General features: G+C 42.9%; 1 protein-coding gene across 6 annotated transcripts in view; it reads left to right on the top strand.

Moving 5' to 3' along the window:
- Window positions 1-20,365, top strand: part of LLGL2 (LLGL scribble cell polarity complex component 2) — a 35,481-nt gene extending 15,116 nt beyond the window's left edge. For 2 of the 6 annotated variants that reach the window (XM_034067448.1, XM_031055139.2), the window contains exons 3-27: window positions 601-698; window positions 1,671-1,752; window positions 3,016-3,131; window positions 3,728-3,886; window positions 4,645-4,807; window positions 4,988-5,120; window positions 5,910-5,964; window positions 6,146-6,300; window positions 9,768-9,985; window positions 10,479-10,546; window positions 11,546-11,699; window positions 11,808-11,912; window positions 11,995-12,287; window positions 12,517-12,670; window positions 13,618-13,768; window positions 14,440-14,556; window positions 15,073-15,239; window positions 15,963-16,227; window positions 16,899-17,052; window positions 17,723-17,760; window positions 18,227-18,274; window positions 18,789-18,831; window positions 19,062-19,119; window positions 19,547-19,608; window positions 20,004-20,365. In XM_034067448.1, the coding sequence (XP_033923339.1) occupies window positions 601-698; window positions 1,671-1,752; window positions 3,016-3,131; window positions 3,728-3,886; window positions 4,645-4,807; window positions 4,988-5,120; window positions 5,910-5,964; window positions 6,146-6,300; window positions 9,768-9,985; window positions 10,479-10,546; window positions 11,546-11,699; window positions 11,808-11,912; window positions 11,995-12,287; window positions 12,517-12,670; window positions 13,618-13,768; window positions 14,440-14,556; window positions 15,073-15,239; window positions 15,963-16,227; window positions 16,899-17,052; window positions 17,723-17,760; window positions 18,227-18,274; window positions 18,789-18,831; window positions 19,062-19,119; window positions 19,547-19,600 (3,048 nt within the window). In that variant the 3' untranslated portion in view covers window positions 19,601-19,608; window positions 20,004-20,365. The remainder of the gene's footprint in view (window positions 1-600; window positions 699-1,670; window positions 1,753-3,015; window positions 3,132-3,727; window positions 3,887-4,644; window positions 4,808-4,987; window positions 5,121-5,909; window positions 5,965-6,145; window positions 6,301-9,767; window positions 9,986-10,478; window positions 10,547-11,545; window positions 11,700-11,807; window positions 11,913-11,994; window positions 12,288-12,516; window positions 12,671-13,617; window positions 13,769-14,439; window positions 14,557-15,072; window positions 15,240-15,962; window positions 16,228-16,898; window positions 17,053-17,722; window positions 17,761-18,226; window positions 18,275-18,788; window positions 18,832-19,061; window positions 19,120-19,546; window positions 19,609-20,003) is intronic. The other 4 variants (XM_031055136.2, XM_013130758.3, XM_031055138.2 and 1 more) reach the window with 4 other exon arrangements.
- Window positions 20,366-21,706: the final 1,341 nt, after the last annotated feature.

Below are 21,706 nucleotides of genomic sequence, written 5' to 3'. Positions count from 1 at the left end.
CGCCTCAACAACCTCACAGGGAAGAATTTTTTCCTTAGTGAAGAATTTTACCATTTACATTTCTTGACTGCCCCATAGAAAATCTGGTTAGTTTTCTTGCAAGGCACTGATGTTCACTCAATAGTTCTTCATAGATTTGCACTGTTTCTTGATGTCAGTCAGGAAGAGGAGGTCATGCAGGCTGACCTGTGTGGAGTTTGGCAGATAAAGCTGCAGTATTTTTGTCAGACTTTGAAATTGTGCTGAGCAGTTGGTTTACAGATACAAAGTTGATGTGGAGTGATCAATGTGGTGGCTGAGTAAGCTGTGCTTATGCAGAGTTATTTATAACTTTAACATAAAGAGCTGCTTGGGTTACTGTTTTCAGACTATTCTCTTTCATTTCATTTACACTTCTGCATACCCTGGCTTCTTGGAACAGATTTATCCTTAGGCTCTGGTTGAGCAAATATAACCTGCGTTTTAACACTTTTCAACAGAAAAAGCTACCATTAGTGTTATATTTCAGACTGCTGTACCATATTTAACTTCTGGCTTTTGTCTATATACAACAATGCCCTTGAAACATGCTGATCATGATCTTTTCTTTCTCCCTGCCAGACTGTGGAACATGGATTTCCCCATCAACCTAGTGCACTGGGCTATAGCCCATTTCTCCGCCTCATGGCCATTGGAACGCGATCAGGAGCCATTAAACTGTATCTTTTGAACAACTTCGGCTGGATTTCTCTGACCACATCAGAAAAGTTAGACTGAGTCTAAATCTGCAGGCAAGGGTTACTTGAGTGAGGAACAGTTTGCCTAGGTTTGAAGTGACTTTGGTCTGATCAGAATGGGATTATCTTGCCCAGAGGTTATAGCTCCAACAGAAGCTGAACCCATGTAGATGTTAGATAAGACTCTTTACTCTTGCTCTTCAGAAGGTCAGACTAGATCTGGCCTGTATTTAGCAGCCCTTTCTGTTGTAAATTCCAGCCTTGGGTAAATACTTATGTCAGGTTTCCATTAAAAAAAAAAAAAAAAAGAAAAAAAGCCAAAAAAAAACCCCAAACCAACAAAACTCCAGCAGTTCTATCTCCCAGGTTAAACCCGGGGTCAGGAACATTTCATCCTGAGCCTCCACTGTCCAGGCATTATAGACCTAAGCATGGAAGGTGGTGACTTTTTTAGCTGATGTCCAGTCCCATTGCAGTGTGTGGTTCTTGAGGCACGGCACCAGCTGGGCAAGCTGTAAAACAGGCACAGCCCAGACATGGAAAGTTGGTGCTCCCACTGCCTGCTTAATCACTCATTCCTGGTGTGTTTGTGTTTGGAGGCTGGGCTCCACAAGCAGGCGGTAGCATCTGTCTCTGGGTTACAAATTAGTTAAGTAGGATTGTAGTGTCTGGCAAACCACTGAACATCTCTGAGAAAGCTCAGGGTCCAGGCACCTCTTCTGCATACCCTCAAAGGAGTATGAAGTGAACTTCCATCTTCTGTAGTGTGTGTAACCTGCCACAAGCATATAAAATCAAAGGAGGTTTGCATTGGTTCTTTTCAGTCCAGATCACTAACAGTAGAAAATGGTTTCCAACTGAGCTCTTTTCATCTTGCTTGCTAACAAGCTTGTTACCAATGAATTGTAGCTGTGGGTCATCTTAAATACTGTAGATCCTCAACTAACCCTTCAGATATGGTGCTCCTGGGGTGGAGTTCATGGGTTTACATGAAGAAAACAATACTGTAATGCAGATTCACTTTATACCTGATCAGGTAAGTGTATTTTCAGTACCTCTGTGACTTACAAAGAGCTCTCTTAAACAGGTGTTGTTTGTTTCAGGCAGCTGAGCCCTTATGACCAAGTGTATTCAAATGCTGCCTGTTCAGGATTGCTTATCCCAGTGTATTTTGTGCTTGCAGTAGTATTTGTTGCTGTGGAGCTGCTCTGTAAAACTTAGTAGCTTTATTGTTCGCAACTGTCAGTCAAGTATCTCAAACAACATACTGGTAGTGGTAATAAGGCCAGAGTAGCTCAGGCAATCTGCTACAGAAGTGAGAACTTCTTTTTGCAGCCCCTATTTCAGTAGGACTGAGTGGTTGGCCTTCTGCAGAACAGCAGACAGGAGCTGCTGCTGAAGCCACTCAATCGTTTTCAGGAGTTCAGAGCAGTGCTGCTAACTTTGCCTCTTGTTGAACTTGTTGCCTTTGTGTTCTGGGGTACTGAAGCTTGCTCCTGGGGATCACTGAACAGTTATTGCCACAAACTAAAATTAGGAAGGCAGAACTTTCTAAGTGTCTGGTGGCCGCATAACCACTTTCCCATCCCTTGACTGACAGACTGGTGTCTTGGCCACAAACTGTTTGCCTGATGCCCCCAGTATAGCATGAGTGGCCTCTTTATGAGAAGGATTTAATTCTTGAGGTGGATTTGGGTGTCTGTCTTCTTAAATAATGGTATAAGCTGAAACTCCCACGGGGAGTGTTGCACCAGGTGTGGCTTCGGCAGGTAAAATGCTTCAGTTTGAACATACAGCCAGCAGGGCTGGGCTCATAAAAGGTCTCTGACACAACCCTGCAGAATGAGGTTGGACATGAAGAATGCAAGGAGTGTGGTGTAGTAAAGTGTATCAACCCCACCCAAAGCTGGGGTGTGTTGCAGCAAACCACACCAAGTGCAGGCAGCCTGCAGCTGCCCTGCTGAGCTTCACAGCACAGGCTGATCGCTTTTAAGAACCTAAATCCTTGTCACCCAACTCACTGATAACCTGTGCCTTTATCCTGTATAAGAGGTTTTTTAGCCATTAGTCTGCTTCTTGTCTCTCCTACTCTTCCCCTCCCCCCCCCCCCCCCCTCCCCTCAAATCTCACTGTGAGCTAACAGCAATGCTGCAGTAAATATTTGCTGCTATAAAAAACTGTGTCTGGCTACTCAGTCCTGTTTTGACAGAGATTATGAACAGCAGCAGCGTTACTGCTAAATTCACTATATTTAATACAGTGATTCTGAAAAAAAGAGCATATTGTGTGGGTTTTGTAGTGCCAGCTGGTGACATTGCTGGATGACAACAGCTTGCACCTCTGGAGCTTGAAGCAGCATGGTGGAGCCTCTGAGCTGCGGGAGGAGCATCGCTTCACACTGAAAGGACCGCCTGGGTAATTTGCAAGAGATGTTTTGAGCTAGTTTGGGGATAAGTAAGTTAGAAAACTCTGCTGTTGTTCTAGGTAGAACTTACCCTGTTCTTACAGGCTCACTCCTCTGAATCTGTTAAAGGGTCATCCATAGAAACCAGACAGGAGTTGGCTGGGAGACCACCTCTTAGAGTGTTATATCAACGTAAAGGGTGACATTATTTTTAATATTGTGCATCTGCTTCTGTGTGTACAGGAGCTGTAAATCTTAAGGTTAAGCAAATCTAAGCATCCCTTAAGTCAGAGCTTAAAATATTAGTATGGTTTTAGTTTCACTTGATCTTGCCAGTTGGGGGTGAGCTATGTCCTTTGGGAACACTTAGTAAGAGAGGCTGCTGTAAAAAGGCATCAGCATCTTTGTTCATGTGCTTGTCAAATGTCTTTTGATGTAATTTATCTTAAAGACAGTGTTTTCCTCCTTCCAAAAAATCATGCCTAGCTCAATCTTTGCCTATAAAACAAATGACATTTGTAAATATCCCCGTTGAGTAGTTAGCTCTCTTGAGTGCAGTAGCAAGTCTTTTTGCATGCAGTTGAAGAGTGTCTCTTTGCTTCCCCAGGTCTTCACCAAGTGCCACGCAGATAACAGCTGTCCTTCCTCATTCCTCACGGGAAGTTTTGTATCTTGGCACGGAGAGTGGCAACATCTTTGTAGTGGAGCTTCCATCATTCAGAGTGCTGGAGGACAGGACCATAACCTCTGAGGCTGTGCTGCAGCGGTGAGTGAGCAGACAGGCACTGCTGCATTGAGGTGGAATCCCATTAGCAGACACATCCTTTGTTAAAATGTCACCCTAGATTATTTACTGGGGCCTCACTGTTGTGTTAAGCATTGTCCAGATCTGCTTGACTCCTGTGAAAGGAACTTTTGGTCCTGGTGTGTGTCCTATCAACTGGTACTGTCACCATGGAGGTACAGCATATAGACAGAGTGGTACAGGAGGGACTTGGAGTAAATCTGCAAACCTGGCATTTACTTTTGCAAAAAAAGCATTACATTTAGCAAATTATCCATGTGATTTTTATGATCATTAGTGAAACTTCTGATGCTGCTTTGTCCAGTGAGCTTTTTTTGTCACTTTCCAATTCAAATGCTGGTGAAAACTGGCCTAATTCACATCCCTGTTGTTTCCTACTGACATTTCCATGTTAGTGTTAACTCTGTAAGGGTACCAAGAGAGTAGGGTGGGCTATTCAGACTTTACTTACATTCCTGGGATCCAATCTTGGAATTCATTCTAAACCTTGGGTTTTTCATAAAGCAAGTGGGACTGGATGCATGTTTATGTGGAGGCCTGGTGTGATGTCTTATGTAAGGTTTTTCTGCTGCTTTTGAAGGATTTGAGGAAAGATTGTACTTATTCTCACTTGTTTGAACTTTTTGTTGCTTAATTTCTCCTTCTTACACCTTAACTGTTACTATAATCAGATTATACCTGGGATAAACGTTCCTTGCTTTTCTCTTCTGCTTCTGTAGGGTACCAGAAGATTATTGTAACAGGCGATCATGTGAATTGGTGGAAGCCCTTCGAGAACGTCCTAAGAACCCTGATCAGATCCTGATTGGATACAGCAGGGGCTTGATTTTCCTTTGGGACCTGCAGAGTAACAAAGTGACACACCTTTTCCTTGGCACTCAGGTATTCATTTAACCCGAAGTTAGTTCAGCGGGGGAGGAAGGGATTTCCCCTCTTAGGCACTCTCAAGACAAGTGTGGGTGCAGGGGGAGCCTGACAAAGCTTCTTTTTTTTAGTAAGAATGTATTGGGTTTGGTGGGGTTAACAGCTCTCTGGAGAGCTGTTGTATATCTTTCTCTTCAGCAACTGGAGAACCTCTACTGGCAGAGGGATGGCAGTAAATTTGTTAGCTGTCACTATGATGGAAGTTACACACAGTGGCCAGTATCCAGTGACAACAGGCAGCCTGAGCCCCTGGAACACCTTGTGCCTTATGGTCAGTAAGTGAGGTTTAATTGTTGCATATTTGTCTGAACTCATTTTGAGCTTGTGTAGGATATTCAAGCTGTGTTCTGCTTAGTGTTTAATCCTAATGGCAAAATGCAGAGCTGCCTTTTGAATGAATGGTTCATGAGCCTCGACTAAGGGATTTCAGTCCAGTGTTTTCCTCAGGTTTTTAAACTCCTTTACGTTGTAGATGTCTGTCCTGAACATGGAGAGCAAAAGTGCTGAAGAAATGAGTGCCCTTTATGAAGAGTGTTGGTGATTCAGCCCTTTGTTTTAGTTCAAGTGTCCTATTCAGCAGGAGTTGCTTGGATCTTCTTTGATTAATAGTGAGCCAAGTGTACTTTTTGTCGACCTGAGCATTGATGAAATGAAGCCTCTGATTTGCTGAAACCCATCAAATGGGGATGACCTAATCTTTCAAGCAGAAATAAAGATTCTAAAGCTCTGAAGAAGCTTCTAAAGCTCTGTTGCCTTTACATTAGTTTCAGGAATACCCATGTTTTTAACAATCCTTTCTAGTTAATCACCTTCTGCAACAGCATTTCCACTCCCTGTTAGCCATCAGCAGTAGGGTTCAAAACTTCCTCTGAGCCTAAGGCCTTGTTTTGCTGGGGAGTCCTGTGATCAGTGTGTCCCAGAAGACTTGTCTGATGTGGCTTGGTCTGGGGCGGAGGTGGTGGTGCCTACTAATTCAGGTGGCTCCCCTTGGCTTGGAGGCAGAGGTGACCTCGGTGAAGCAGAATAAGGAACTTCATATGTGCTGCTTCTGTTCTCTTAGGTCCTTTTCCTTGTAAGGCCATCTCCAAGATCTACTGGCAGACAACAAAAAATGGGTGAGTTTGTGGTGTATCCCTTCACTTTTACCTGTTTCAAGGCATTTAAAGGGTGCTGCACCCTGTCCTGTAAGAGCCCATTAGAGGAACATTTTAAGTTTTTTAGAATGTTTGACTTGCCTCGTGTCTTTGAAATTTGCTTATGGCTCGTTTCAATGTACACCACTCTCTTCCTCTTAAGGCTTCCTTACATTATATTCCAAGGAGGGATGCCCCGGGCTAGCTATGGTGACCGGCACAGTATCTCTGTTGTCCACGGCAGTCAGCAAACAGCCTTTGACTTCACATCACGGGTGATAGACTTCTTTATAATCTTCAGTTCAGAGCCTACTGCAGGTATGTGATGAAAGGAGAATACTGAAGAATTGGAATAATTGTAGGCATGTGGATATCTGCCTGGTGTAAATAGCATATAAAATATAATAAGGTCAGTATTTGCAGGTTTTCTGAGACTTTAACAGGAAGTCATAGAATCTTTTAGAGTGGAAAAGACCCTTAAGATGAGTCTAACCATAGAAAAGATTTGCCATTTGAAAGTGTAAAATACTGATACAAAGAATGGGCTGGTTACAAATGCCATACATTCCTCAAAAAATTAAGCTACTCCATTAATGATAAAAGATCTCTTAAGTTCATGTCTATGTAAACTGGACACTGGGCATAACCATGTTGTGAGGATCTAAATAGTGCTGTTTGGAAATAACACTTCAAAGGAGGCAATAATTAAAACCAGAATTTACTCCTACTGAGGACTACTCCTACTGTTTCTTTTAATTACTACGTGTATTTATGACTAGGGCTCTTGGTAATAAATCAGCAAAAGCTGATGCAGAACCAAGAGTCAGTGTATAGAGAACTTCATTTACCTACTGCCAGTGAGCATGAATGTAAACAGTTCTAAATCTAAATAGCACATGTTCCACAGCTTGCTTCGAGCTTTTCAGATTCTTGCTTTTGTTGAAGAGCTTTGCTTCAGTTATTTCCAGAGAAATCGTAATACTCTTTATTTTCATGGAATTATAAAGGATTTTGCTCAGGAACCGTTTGTCTAATGCTGGTGTAGTTCTTGCTTCTGGTTATCTTGAAGTAACCAAGTAAAAAATGCGATTTCAAGCTTCACAAATGTGCAGTAATGAGATTTGGGTTAGACCAGATTGCAAAAGTCTGTAGATGCTTTTTAGGAGCTTGTATTCAGATCTTCTCTTGGTGAATCTTCTCAGGCTTTCTAGTTTCTGGTTTGCCTAGTAGACTAGTTTCCAAACTTCTCTCTCTTATGTGCTGTCTGTGGTGGTGGTGACAGCTCCCCAAAGGCATGGGCATTCAGATACATTGATGCAGGTTGGCTCCTTCAGACCACAGATCCAGGGGGAAAGTCAGCATAAAGAAATAGCTTTTGGATCCCTCCCTGTGTTTGTCCGCAGACCTTCACAGACCCTCCCAAGTCTCTGAAAAACAACCAGTAAAGGGATAGGCAGAATGTAACTGTGATGCACTGGAATGACTTGCCCAGAGAAGTTGTGAATGTTCCATCCCTGGTGGTGTTCAAGGCCAGATTGGACAGAGCCTTGGGTGCCATGGTTTAGTGTGAGGTGTCCCTGCTCATGGCAGAAGTTGGAATTGAATGATTTTAAGGTCCTTTCCAACCCTAACTATTCTATGATTCTATGAAGTGCCTGTATACATTTGTTATAGATCTTTCCCTTCACAGCACTGCCTTTTATAAGCATCTTCCAAATGTGCAGAATGTGTAAGTCTAAACCTTCAAGCTTGAGATACTGTTTAGCTTTAACCGTTGAAGAAACTAGACTAATTGACTTTTTGTGAGGTTGTCAGAGCTGAGATTATAAAAGATGGACAAAAGTCTCTAAAAATGAAAGAAAGAAATCTGAGGTTTTTTTGAGTAGGAGATTGACTTCTTGAAGTCGAATTCCTGGATATGATTAGAAGCCCTTTAGGATAAAGTAACAACTTAACAGGCTTTATAGTATGCTTCCTAAGGGTTGAATTCTCTAGTTAACAGGACTTCTAGAGGGCACAGACTGGAGCTGCTACTGAAGCTGAAGCTGTTGCACCTAGATGAGGAAGGTTTTTTACAATAAAATGAGGTTTCTGTGGTTGACAAGCTTCCTTGTGGCTGATTGCCTAAGCTTAGTGGGTCTATGCAGCTTGCTTTTTTTGCCCTTAAGCAGTCTTCCCTGTGATGACAGCATGAAGGTATTAATTGTACACCAAAGCCACTTAATTTAATAAGCACAAAGCTTATGCATTGCAGCATGGTGGTAGCTGGTGACTTTCCACCACCCTGAATATGCTGTGGAAACAATTTTTTAAAGGCTGGCCCTTCCTGTTTTCTTGTTTTTTAAATTAGCATGTGGATGAGTGTATGGCAGTCATGACACATTCTAGTATGCCTGCTACTTCAGCAACTTAAAATAGATTCTTGCCATAAGCAATGACCTCAGATGTGTGCCTTTGCAAGAAAAAATAGGATTAAAATGGAGTATATTTGGTTAACGTTGGCAGCAGCAGTCGCAGTGCAGGGATGACCATGCATAGTACAGCTATGGTAGTATTTATTCTATTCAGAAGTCCTGCAGATGATGGCACATAAGAAAGCAAAGTAAAACTAAATATAAAAGATTCTCTCATGAACAAACTGAACTCTTATTGAGTTACAGCTGTGACTAGACAGAGGTGAAATGTGGGGTGCCTTAACTACAGTGAGGCCAAGTACTAATTACTTGAAATTAATTTTGCTGAGTGAACAGTGTTGGTATGTGCTTGCGTATAGATGTGCTGTATCTTGCAAGTATATTCTATGTAGTGAACTAAAGAAGGGAAGTAAAAGTATAGGTTAGCAGGGAAGGTCAGGAAAAAGTTGCTAGTTTGCTTGTGGGTCACTGTTTATTACCCCTCCTCTTGCAATGTTATGCATCAGTGATGCATTCACTTAGATTTCTGTAGCTATGTTAAACATTGTTGGTGTCAACTGATTTGTGGTTTTGATTTTCCTTACCAGCTGCTATTGTGGCTCTTGTGAATGTTCCTGCAAAAACATTGTACACTGAACATTTTTCACTTTAATTCTAGGTGTGATGAAAAATCTTAAATTCTTGATTGTCAGGTGTCCTCTGTAAAGTTACGTAGACAAGATTACAAATTAAATCTGTTAAATATACATATGAATATATGTTAGATGATATGCACACTCTTTAAAAAAAGAAAGTCCAGAGGATGTGTCACAACATATGAGAAGCAGGGCAAATGATAAGAGAGCTGAACTGTAAATACTTGTCAGTTCAAGCAGAGAAGCATTCTGCAGAACCCAAGGTATTACTGTGTTTAAGCAGCTTAGCCTCAATGGACTGTGGGCCTAACCCACTACTTAATGGGTCACTGCTGGGATGTTTCTGTCTGTCCACCCCATGCTGGTCATTAGCAGCAGATAGAGTCCTTGGGTTTCAGGCTGTTAAAATGGTGAATCTAAATTTGTTTTATTTAGCCACATATGTTGTTAACAGATTTTTGGATTTTGCAGTGGAATCTATAATGAGTCACTCTGACAGTCCTAGGAGGGCTGTAAAGAAACACGAATTTGCAATAAAACTGCTGGTATATTGAAATTTATTCATGTCAGTGCCTCCGTAGGCCCAGTTAACATAGAAGCAGTTAAAAGTTTTGCCAACAAAAATGCTTGTGTTAGAACTCTGATAGCAGTTTTCAAATAAGCCTGATGGGAAGCTTGTTTCTCTTAACCTTGGAATAGTCATTTTTGTCAGCCTGAATGAATCTTGTTCCTGCAGAGTTTGATGACCCTTCTGCTATGGTGGTGCTGGCAGAAGAAGAGCTGGTAGTTATAGACCTGAAAACTGCAGGCTGGCCAGCAGTCCATCCTCCATACCTGGCTTCTCTCCATTGCTCAGCTATCACCTGTTCACACCACGTCTCCAACATCCCGCTCAAACTGTGGGAGAGAATTATCAGTGCTGGGAGCAAGCAGAACATTCACTACTCGAATATGGTATGGCAGCTTCTCATAGCTTTAAATGGATGTGGGTTCCCATATGCATTTAAGAACAGCATGACTGCTTGGAATGTGGGTGGTCTGTGCTGCTAATTGCATGTGGAGGGATGAGTCCTAACAGACATCCTGCCTCTTGATAGGGTCGAGAGGCTTTTTCCCAGAGCACCACCAAGACAGTTACTCACACTGGGGGATTAAAATGTGATTTATTATTTTTTCCAGCTTTGACAAGCTAGAAGGAAAGTCTGAGTGTTCCCAGTTGTCAGTGCTAACATGAAGCTTTCGGCACAGCTTCTTGAGGAAATACGTAGAATGTCTTCTAGAAAGCACAGCTAGTGTCAGAACTTGAACATTTGATCCAAACAAAAGCTAACAGCATGGACTGTTTCACTACCACTTGGACTGAAGTTCATGCTCCCCTGCTGATTGCATATGCTCTTCACACTGTCACTGCCTAGAAAATCACAGTCTTCCCTTAATGTATTTGTAGCCGTGGCCTATTGATGGTGGCACCAGCATAGCTCCAGATCCTCCACAGAGGGACTTGCTTCTAACAGGGTATGTACTTAACTGATAACAGTCAAGGAGCCCTTTCGGGGTTCTGTTCTTCCTTTTGAACTAACTGAGGCTTTCCCATGAGATTCAAGTCCACTCATCTCCTAGTGAGAAGGCTGTAACTTTACAGTGTAACTCCTCAAAGCTGGGTTGCCAGCTTTGTACAGCTGATTCTGTTACAACTGAGACTGTGATGACCACAGATAATCTATGAAATTGGCTTCTTTGTTGTTCTGATGTTATCCAATTCCCCCCCACAAACACCAGTGTAGAAGCACATGCAGTATTCCAAAGTGGTTCAAAGGGAACAGTGTAAAGCAGGGCTTAATCTACAGGTTTTGAAGCATTTTACCTCCATACCTTACACTGTCCTAAACCTCAAAAAAGAGGTTAGCTTGGACTTCTGAATGCTCTGATCAGCATGAGCAAATTGGGCTAAGTGGTGGAAGTAGCAAGAGATTGTCACATCCCATAAAAATGTTTGGATTTTGTTTTTTTGTTTTTAAAAAGCACTTTTAAAAATTTCAGTGGGCTGTTTTTCCAGCTTCATTCTTGATGCAGCACTGTGTTAGAAGTCCTTCATTTTCACCTGGAGAACTAATATTGAAGCTTGATTTCTTTCTTTCCCTCCCAGTACTAGAACTTTTGTCAGCATGAGTTATTCCTTCTATATGCAAAGGTTTTTTTTTTTTCCTTTTCAGTGCTTTTTGGAGAAATCTTAAATTGTGTATGGGTGTCAGAGCCTTGGAAACACACTGGATTCAAAGTTTAAAAAAAAACCAAAAACAAAAAAAACACCCAACAACATAAACAAAAACCCAAACCCCACAAAAAGCTCCACAAAATCTTTCTCTGGAAGCTCTAAGTTGCTGCAGCTCAGGGCTTTGTAAACAGTGTGGTTTCATTTTTGGTGTGTTTTTTCCTCTCTGTTTTACTATCCTCAGCTAGGTGCTGTGCTCTTCTCCTGTATGATGTGTGTTTCTGTAACCCTCCCCACTCCAGGCATGAAGATGGCACTGTGAGGTTTTGGGATGCATCTGGTGTCTGCTTACATCTCCTTTATAAGCTGAGTACAGTGCGAGTGTTTCTCACCGATGCTGATCCCAATGACAATATGAACACCCTGGGTGAGGATGAGTGGCCTCCGCTTCGCAAGGTGAGTTTGCTGGTGCTTGTAGGAGCTTTTTGAAAACCTGAGGAGCTATAATTCCTGTCCTAGGTAATGCAGCTGCAAAGATCAGCCACTGTGCATTCTCTTGTGTAGGTTGGGACCTTCGACCCTTACAGTGATGATCCCAGACTTGGGATCCAGAAGATCTACCTGTGTAAATACAGCGGATACTTGGCTGTAGCTGGTACAGCAGGACAGGTATTCAAATGAAATAGTCATAATAAACCTTACTTTTAGTGCAGGTTTGTATTCTGGAGATATGTTAAAATTTGAATTGCAGGTACTGGTAATGGAACTGAATGATGAAGATGCAGAACATGTTGTGGACCATGCTGAAGCAGATCTTCTGCAGGACCAAGAGGGCTATCGATGGAAAGGTCATGAGAAACTAAAAACTCGAGATGGACCTGTTCGATTTGAAGCTGGTTTTCAGCCATTTGTCCTTGTCCAGTGTCAACCACCAGCTGTGGTCACCTCATTGGCCCTTCACTCTGAATGGAAGCTTGTGGCCTTTGGTACCAGTCATGGTTTTGGGCTTTTTGACCACCAGCAGAAACGACTGGTCTTTGTCAAGTAAGTGTCTTCTTTCCATGAGGTCTGTGGTAATCCTCTGTTAAAGATGGCCTGGAATTGCTAAGAAAGTGATTTCTTGCGAGCGGTCAACATAGTAAGAAGCCCTGCATCTGTGGACAGTTTTCAAGCACACACAAGCATGTTGACATTTGTTTGTGTCCCACTGGACTTTTGAGAGTGATGCAACCCAGCAGAGAGTGACCATGTGCCTCCTATCACCCTCTTTCAGGTGTACGCTGCATCCCAGTGACCAATTGGCCTTAGAAGGCCCACTGTCTCGAGTGAAATCCTTGAAGAAGTCCCTCCGTCAGTCATTCAGGCGGATCAGAAGAAGCCGTGTGTCCAGTAGGAAGCGACGAGGAGGTAGTGGAAATGCTTCAGAGGTGAGTGGTCAGTTTTGGAGCCCTGTCTATTTACAGCTTGGAGCATTGTCATGGTTTAAGCCCAGCGGGTAACGCAGCACCACGTATCTGCTTGCTCACGTTCCCCTTTTTTTCCCCCCCACTCCAGGTGGGACTGGGAGGAGAATAGAAAGAATGTAAACCCCATGGGTTGAGATAAAATCAGTCCAATAACTAAAGTATAATACAAAACTACTACTATTACTACTACTAATAATAATCATGATAAGGGAGAAAACAAGAGGAAAGAATATAAAACTGCAAAGGGGAAAAAAACCCCACAATAAACACAAGTAATGCACAGTACAATTACTCAGTACCCACTGACCGATACCCAGCCTGACCCGAGCAGCAATCTGGGCCTTCTCGGTGATTCACTCCAGTTTCTGTCCTGAGCATGATGTGCTGTGGTATGGAATTACCCCTTTGGCCAGTTTGGGCCAGGTATCCTGTCTCGGCTTCCTCCTGGCTTCTTGTGTCCTTCCTCACCAGCAGAGCATGAGAAACTGAAAAGTCCTTGACCATCAGAGTAAGCATTACTTAGCAACAACTAAAACACTAGTGTGTTACCAGTGTTATTCTCAGACTAAAGCCAAAACACAGCACTGCACCAGCTACTAAGGAGAAAAATTACAGCTGAACCCAGGGCAAGCATGCGGGGTCCTGATTAGACTGCTGAGAGCAGGAGGTGGTCTGCAGTCCTGCTATAGTACTGGTTGCTATTGACATAAGAGCAAAAATGACCATTTCTGATGCTGCTCTGTTAGTCATGTTTTTAGAGAAGATATAGTCTGTAGCTGATCATGGGATTTAGGATGTACTGGTTCACTGGTAGATGATGCTTCCTTTTCTATTGCTGCCACTTTCACTATCTCTCATTCTTTCCCATGTCTTTGCCTGACTGACAGAATGTCTTGTCATCTCTGAAGGTGCAAGAAGCAAATGCCAAATTTGACCAAGACACATTGCAGGAAATGGAACTGGCTCCAGTCCAGCGAAAGATTGAAGCCCGCTCTGCAGAAGACTCTTTCACTGGCTTTGTGCGAACCTTATATTTTGCTGATACCTTCTTGAGAGACAGTGAGTAGAACAAACATCTATCTTTTCTTCCGAATAGATTTTTACTCCTCCTGCAAAGGAATGTATTAGGATTTACTGCCAAGAAAATTTGGCATCTCCTGTGTCCTACTCTGTTGATGCTGAAAAACTAATATAGAACAAGAGCATATGTTGTCATGCAGAATTATTTAGCCATTCTGGCTGCTGGTTAATCCAAATCAAGCAGTAGTGCATCTTTGGATGCAGCCTTTATGTGCAATTTGCAAATGTGCTGGAATGACATCTGACATTTTAGTGTAAGGTGGGTTTTTTTGTCTCATTACTCAAAATTCCACCCCTGACCCCAGCAGAGCCTTTTGATTTTGGCTGGTTGTGCATCAGAGCCCAAACTATACCTTGCACAAATTTACTCTGCTCACATGGGATATAAATATATGAAAACTGGATGCAGCAGCTGTGGTGTCTGATTGAAACAGCACTTCCTTCCCTTTACTGACAACCTATGTCCTTTATCAGGGCTGCCGATGTGCATGTATTGGGAAAAGAAGTGCAAGAACCTGTAGTTTCCATGGCAAGTCTGCCCTAACATAAAGATATACAGGGTGTTAACAGAGCAGGGATGTGTAGTGGAAAGCAGTTATCCAAGGATGTCACAGATGGTGCCTTGCTCATGAGCCTTCTTGTTGCTCTAGGCTCTCGCCACTGCCCATCCTTGTGGGCAGGCACCAATGGAGGTACAGTCTATGCCTTCTGTTTACGTGTTCCTCCAGCAGAGAGAAGAATGGATGAACCTGTCAGGGCAGAGCAGGGTAAGTATGCCTTGTGAAAGCAAAGCCCTAATGGATGTGAGCTGTCACTCATATAACCAGGAGTTGCATACAGAATGTGAGGTAGCTCAGTTACTGCTGTTTTGTCTGTGAGAGTGGAGCTACATGTCACAATGTCTGAGCTAAACAGTGCTCACTGCAGCACCTGAACTAAAGACTAAGTGAGCTTCAGCACTGCTTGATATGCCTTAGCCTCATTTTCTAGCAGCTTCAGGAATTTAAATTCATGTTGGCTGTTGCTGAAGTTTACCTTCAAGTCTCCATGCACATGTACCTTATTCTGACAGCTGGATCTGCATTCTTTATGTAATAATAGATACTGTTTAACACAAACTGATTCAGTTCAAATACCCTTTAACTAGTAAATCTTTTCAGGCAGAGTTTCTAGAGCCATGTTGGGTAGGTCTCTAACTGAGAGGGTGTGAGTGAGGTTCTAACACAGTGTGTCTGACTAGACTCCTATGTCTGTTTATTTTCCTGCTTATCTTGCTTCTCTAGCCAAAGAAATTCAGCTGATGCACAGGGCTCCTGTTGTGGGTATACTTGTCTTAGATGGACGCAGCACACCCCTCCCAGAACCTCTAGAAGTAGCACATGACCTTTCTAAGAGTCCTGATATGCAAGGCAGCCATCAGTTGTTGGTGGTGTCTGAAGAGCAATTTAAGGTAAGTATCACCTAGGAGGCACGTAAAATCTGCTAAAGCACTGAGCACTGCTCAGTGGAAAGATAAGTCTTGAGAGTGCGTATTCTTGCATACCTGAGTAACGCCTCTGGGCTAGCACTTCTGTTTGGTGCAGTCCATAAATCAGGTGTGTGCTGACAAATTGGGTATTCAGTATAGTGATGTACATGCTGAACATGAAAATTGTATTCGTGAATTACATTATGCTCTTTGGACAAGGCTGCTTCCATTTTTGGGAAAGAGCTTTTGCTGTGGTTAGTACAGAAGTGGAAATTGGTAGGCATTTCTGTGAAGCAGCTAAAAATCTTCTTGCTTTCCACACTTAACTAGTCATTGTAAGACTTGAACTAGCTTGCAGTAGGCTGGCCTACATTAAAAATGTGGAAGAACACGTGGTTAGTGTAAATCCCATTCTATTTCTGTAATAATTTGTACCCAAATTTGGAGGGGGTTTGAAAGAACTAGGGAGAGAAATGCAGTTTGCAACCTGAAGGTTAGGATTGCTTGATGTCAGAACAGAAAGAGAGTCTAATATTGACTGTGGCTGATTCCTTCTTGTTTGGTGAGCAGGGAGACAGGCTGACTTGATTACACTGGTGTGTATTCACTGTGAATGAAAACAGCTTTAAAGGAGGGAGTAGCAGATGTCTGGGGAGTGACTGCTGCTATTGTGCAGGAAAGAGATGTGTCTTGTTTCTATGACAGGTATTCACCTTACCTAAGGTTAGCTCCAAACTGAAGCTCAAACTGACAGCCCTGGAAGGCTGTAGGGTACGGAAGGTGACAGTTGCAAACTTCAGCAGCTGCAAGACTGATGATTATAGTGAAAATGACCTTGCTGTTCTGACTAACCTGGGAGACATTCAGATCATCTCACTGCCCTTCCTCAAGTTACAAATCCGCTACCCTTGCATCCGCAAAGAGGATGTGAGTGGCATTGCATCCTGTGTCTTCACCAAATACGGACAAGGTAAGGTGTGCTTCTCCCAAATCACTTACCTTTGTTATGTGTTTGAGACAATGTAAAAGAGATGATAGGGCTTAGTGTTTAGATCTGGCTGTGTATACATGTTAATGTTACATAAATATATCCATCACATGTTTCTGGCCAGCACCAGATGCTGACAGATACTGACACATGAATTAGCAGAAGTGAATTTATTCCATCATTGTTAATGCATACAGTGGTTTTCACCTAACACAGAGGATGTGCCTCATGGGTAGCTTCCATCTGGCCACTCTCCTCTTGTCTGGAATCAAAAGGATGGCTCTAAAAGCAGCAGGCATCTGCATGGTGCCTTCTGTATGTGCTCAACATTCAAGTTGCAAAACTGGGATCCAGTATCCTCTGGCTGCTGAGGGTGAATCTCTGTGTTGCAGTTCAGTTTTCACATCTTTCTGTGCTGCTTTTAACAAGTGTCAGCACAGCACAGTACAGTTCTCTGCATCATCTTAAATTGCCCAGTCTCTAGACTAACCAATCCTTGTGAAACGGGTAATATCTTCCTCAGTGATTCATTTAGATAGGAGGAGTTGCAACCCTTTCTGTCAAACACAGAGGATACTTAGATCTGTTATTTTTTTGTATCACCTTTAGTTCTTGGAATTGAGAATTGCTTATAAATTCCCAATCATCTATAGGTTTCTATCTGATCTCACCGTCGGAGTTTGAGAGGTTTTCCCTCTCTGCTAAATGGTTAGTGGAGCCACGGTGCATTGTGGACATGCCAGAAGTTACAAGTAACAACCATGTGCACACCAAGTCTGGCATGGAGAATGCTGCAAGAAAATCCAGGTAAAGTCTGTAAAACTCCTGCATGCTGGCTGTGTCTGAGTAGTGAGAAGAAAACAACCAAACAAACCCAAACAAATAGGAAACAAAACACGGCAGCAGGAACAACAACAACAAAAAGACGACTTTGAAGTGTGTTATCAACATTCCTAGATGGATCAGCATCAGGAAATGTAACTTTCTTCCTGATGTTTTTTCTATTTGCAGTATAGCTGATGGGATAAAGTAGTAGACAAAGCACTGGAATTGGTATCCCTGGGTGGTTAGTCACAAACTGTAAGCCTTGGCTTGCTTTACTTGTTCCCAGATGATGTGTCTGACACCTGACTCTTGCACTCTTCAGGGGCTGGGTGTTACTGGCAAGACTGAACTGTTGGCCTGTGAAGGGATGGTGGAGAGTTCCTCCTCTCATCTTGGAACATCAGGAAATACCAGTAGACCTGACACTCATGGACATCCTATACGAATTTTATTCCAAAAGTTTAGGAAAGTTCTTTAATGTGTGCTGGCTTCTGCATCGCCAGCACATGATAAAGCCCCCTTCCAACAGTCTCTCTCAATAAACAATTTAGTTAGCGTGCACTGGAGCTCCTTGTAGATGCCAAGAGTATACATGAATTCTCTGTGTCCCTATGCCTCCAAGTCGGTGATTGTTTGCCGCTTCCTTTTTTAGGGGATCAGGAAGAAGTTCGGGTGGCTGTGGAGAAGATGGTAAGCAAAAAATAATTGTACTAAATGCAGTATGGTGAGGTGTAAACCTGAGGCATCTTTCCAGTTGCTACAATGTTTTCTACCCAAGAAAGGGGAAAGTAAGGAGGGACGTGAAGGAAACATTGTGACCTGCTTAGACACAGTAGTTGCTAGCTCTAAAGTAAGTTGTTGTGTGGCAAAATTGCCTTGAAAGAATAGGACTGAGTTTCTGCTGGAAGGAGTAAGCTGTGGGAAGAACAGGTGTGAAATCTGATGAGATCTGTTAGCCTAACTAGTGTTGCTGGAAAATATAGTTGAGTATTTGAGAGGCTTTAAGGATTAGCCATGAAGCATTCAATAAAGTCACACGGTACTTAGTGGAGAGGAGGGGGAAATCCAGTTGTAGTGTGGGTTTCCAAAACTGCACATATTTCATGAAAAGGGAAAAATATTGTTAGGTAAAAGCTCTTTTCCTACTCTCTTTTAGAAAGGAAGTCTGGGAGGCTGATGGAACATGCCTTGCTCAACGATGAAAGTGAGTGAAATGAAGACTTGCTACTTACAGGGCAAGTGCCTTTCTGGGTGGGAAAAAAAGAAAGCCGCTAGGAATTTTGTGGATTCCAGTACTTGGTTTCAAGGGGTCTGCAGTTATACTGATAGAAGTATTGGGTTTTCATGAATTAGAAGTGAGGGGTTGGACAGATAGTCATGCCCTCAGGCAGGAGTTGCGCCACACAGCTGCTGTGATAAGAGAAGGATCTTTATTTTCTAACAGGATTTGTATAAAATGGCAGCTGGAACAGGCAGTTCCTTTGGGGCTCTGGTACACTGGGATTGGCAACATTTCCTCCGGGAAATAACTGCTTCAGTTTTTTATGCCAGCCTGATACTGCTGAAGAGGCAGTGGTGTTACATGCATGGTCTGAGCTCATACTGTGGGAGGTGGGCTTTAAAGGATGTTCTGCTGGGAGGTGGAATGTGGCTAGGCTGCTGCCTGGAAGCAGAGCTCCATTGGTTTTGGCTCACTGCTTTAACCCTCTGCTTTCCAGAAGTCCTGAAGGAGATCCAGAGTACTCTGGAGGGGAGCAGAGGGTGAGTGTCAACCAACTGCTGTTCCTAATGGTTGGGCTGGTAAGGGAGGATGTTTCTAGTTGAAAGCAGGGGATTGCCCAATGTGATGGCAGGGATGCTGTGCTGGAATCTGGTTATGTACGTGTCCCACAGACTACCAAAAGGCAATAGAAAGAGAGGCAGGTTCTTTTTCACGTGTTGTCCCTTGGCAATTTTTATGAATAATGCTTTGTCTCTTTCTCTCCGAAAAGCAGGAGAGATCACATTCCCACATCCCAAAGGAACAGGACTCTGAGTATTCGCATACAGGTTTCTATTTGTGTCAACCCATACTGATCTAAAGGGCAGTCCATATGGGCTTAGTCGGTCTAGGATGGGACTTCGGAGTTTAATCCTGGCTTGACACTCACTTGGATGTGTTCAGTATCTTTGCTCCCATTCTGTCTATACAGCTACCACCATGGGTGCGGGGCTTTATCTTGTTTCCCTAGAATACTGATGTTCATTCAGGTGACAGGGGCTACAGAAATCTAGACAAAGGACTACTGTCTGCAACGGATGCAGGAAGCTTGGTGGGATTGGTAACTGCTGGTGTGTAAGGATAAGTGACTGCCTGACCTGCTCTGCTCTGCACACTTCCTCTGGACACTACCTAATCCTGGTCTTCTGTCAGCAGCTGGGAGTGGATGGGATGATACTGCATTGCAATAATGAATCTTTTCTTGTGTCATTACAGGAGCTATGCAGAAAGAAATTTGGCAAGAAGTCCATTAGGTCATGGACTAAGTAATGGAGGAGGTAGGTGAGGGTAAACCTATGTCAGGAGCAGTGAAGCAGCCAAAGGAAGCAGAAAGCAGAATGAAGTTTTTTGATAAAATTCAGCTTATTTAAGTGGTTTGTGGTAGTGCAAAACTCTGATATGAATTTTCACGTTGCAAATCTGCTGTCAGAGTAGTGTACTAGTACTGTTCAGCACCTGATGTGCCACATAAGTAAATATGCTGCATCAGTTTTAAAGGAAATGCTAAAAAACCTTTGGAGGCTTCTGCCTCTTAATCTTACCTTAAAGCAAACTGGAGAGGTAGCCAGAGTTCACACCAATCATCTGTTGAATATATCAACTCCTTGGCTCTCAGTAGCTTTTGACTTCTGTTTTGTAAAATGTCTTTTGCATTTTGTTTTTTGTCCAAAAGCAGATTGACCAGAATTCATCATGGACTTTCTGGCGTCGGACTGAGTGCCATACACTACTGATTGGGCAAACCGTCCCTGGGGAGAAGGCACCGCTGCTCCTGCATTGCAGGCTAGAGAGCTGCAGCTTGCAGCATGCTGGCCTCTGCCTCCCCCTTTAGTGCCTCATTAGAGACCTCTCCTCTTGGAGCCCGCCTTGCATTAGGACAGAAGTCAGTTGCCAGGTCCAATGCACCACAAGCCTCTGAGTACATCTAACTTTTAAATGTTTGCACATTTCTCTTTTCTACTGGGCTGGGTTTTAAATTATAAATGTTACTGCCTTGGTGCAGGATTTTAATAAACGCACACTGTTACCTCCAAATGGGTTAAAATTATTTTTTGTACAATTTTTTTAAATCTGGTATTTCAGTTATAACAGAAACAGTTCAGAAATTTACTTTAAAAAATTGAATAATATATGCTAGATTCCTGTGACTGCTGTATGTGGTATCTGATTGAGTAATTTGGGGGTTTGTTATGGTACTGTTAACTGGCTTTATGGATTTGGGTAGAATCTATTTTTGTAGCCATTCAAATCTGAGGATAACTAATTGGACTTGATTTTTGTTTCAACACTACATTGCTCTTTTTTGGAAATAAAACTCTGAATTCCTTTTGTGATCCTTGTCTGCTCTCATATCTATTCTTTCCATCAGCAGCTGCTTTCACACTGGCAGCAGGCTCATGTCAACTTACCTCTTACAGAACATGGAGCTTTCTCTGAGCTGTAGAGACAAAGAGCACTCCTGGAGATCAGGTGGCCTCGTTCAGCAAGGTGGTGGTTTGGAGAAGCCAAATGTGGTGGGCAAGCTTGATTGTATTACTGTTCTGCAGTCCATGCAGTATGTTGCCAGGAAAGGCACTGATTCAGATTTAGTCCCTAGAAGGTCATCTGCTGGCTTGTTCTGAAATAACTTGTGTGATAACACACTGAACTGATCTGGCAGTGCTGCTGTGCTCATCAGCCAACAGGTTTTGCAGTGAAACTGGTGAAACTCTGTGTAGAACAGTTCATTATTCTTCAGACTTTTTGATTCCTTTGTCCCTAAGGCCACTTTCTCATTTTCCAGCTAAGAAGGGTATTTTCAGATTTCTGTCTTGTAACTGCCTTGTAGCAGTACAAAAGGCAGTAAGAGAGAAAACCATATCCACCCAGAGTGGGTGCTGAGCTGTCATCCTTGGCATGCTTTGGAAACCTCTCTTTGGAAGCCCTCTTGTTTCAGGCTTTGTCTTGATCTTCCTGAGCAAGGTGAAGGGATCCTTTCTTTTGTACAGTAGTAGGGTGGCACTTTCTACTATACAGAAGAATATGGTTGCAGAGCTGCTTTTCCTCAGGTGTGTTTCAGGCATCTTTCCTCCTAGAAGTGCTACTGTCTCTTTTGCCAACCCGATTTCTTGCTAATGAAGTTTTAGAAAGCCTACTCTCTACTCAGCATGGTCTGACAAACTACTTTCCATTTCCTTATTTCTACTAGCTTCATTATTTCCTTGTTTCTGTTGCTGCAGAATTGAGGCTAACAGAAAGGTGGCCTGCTGTTTCCCACCTTTTGTGCCAGGCACTCGTGCTGCAGATTTAAAGGAAGTCATGGTTTAATTAGGGGTGTCTCAGCTGGTGTGATGCTGTGCATGTGCATCATCCTGGTACACCCAGCTGCTTCTGTCA

Source organism: Melopsittacus undulatus, chromosome 11 (assembly GCF_012275295.1).
Source record: "Melopsittacus undulatus isolate bMelUnd1 chromosome 11, bMelUnd1.mat.Z, whole genome shotgun sequence".
NCBI classification, from domain to species: Eukaryota; Metazoa; Chordata; class Aves; order Psittaciformes; family Psittaculidae; genus Melopsittacus; species Melopsittacus undulatus.
This window is presented reverse-complemented; position numbering and strand designations above follow the sequence as displayed.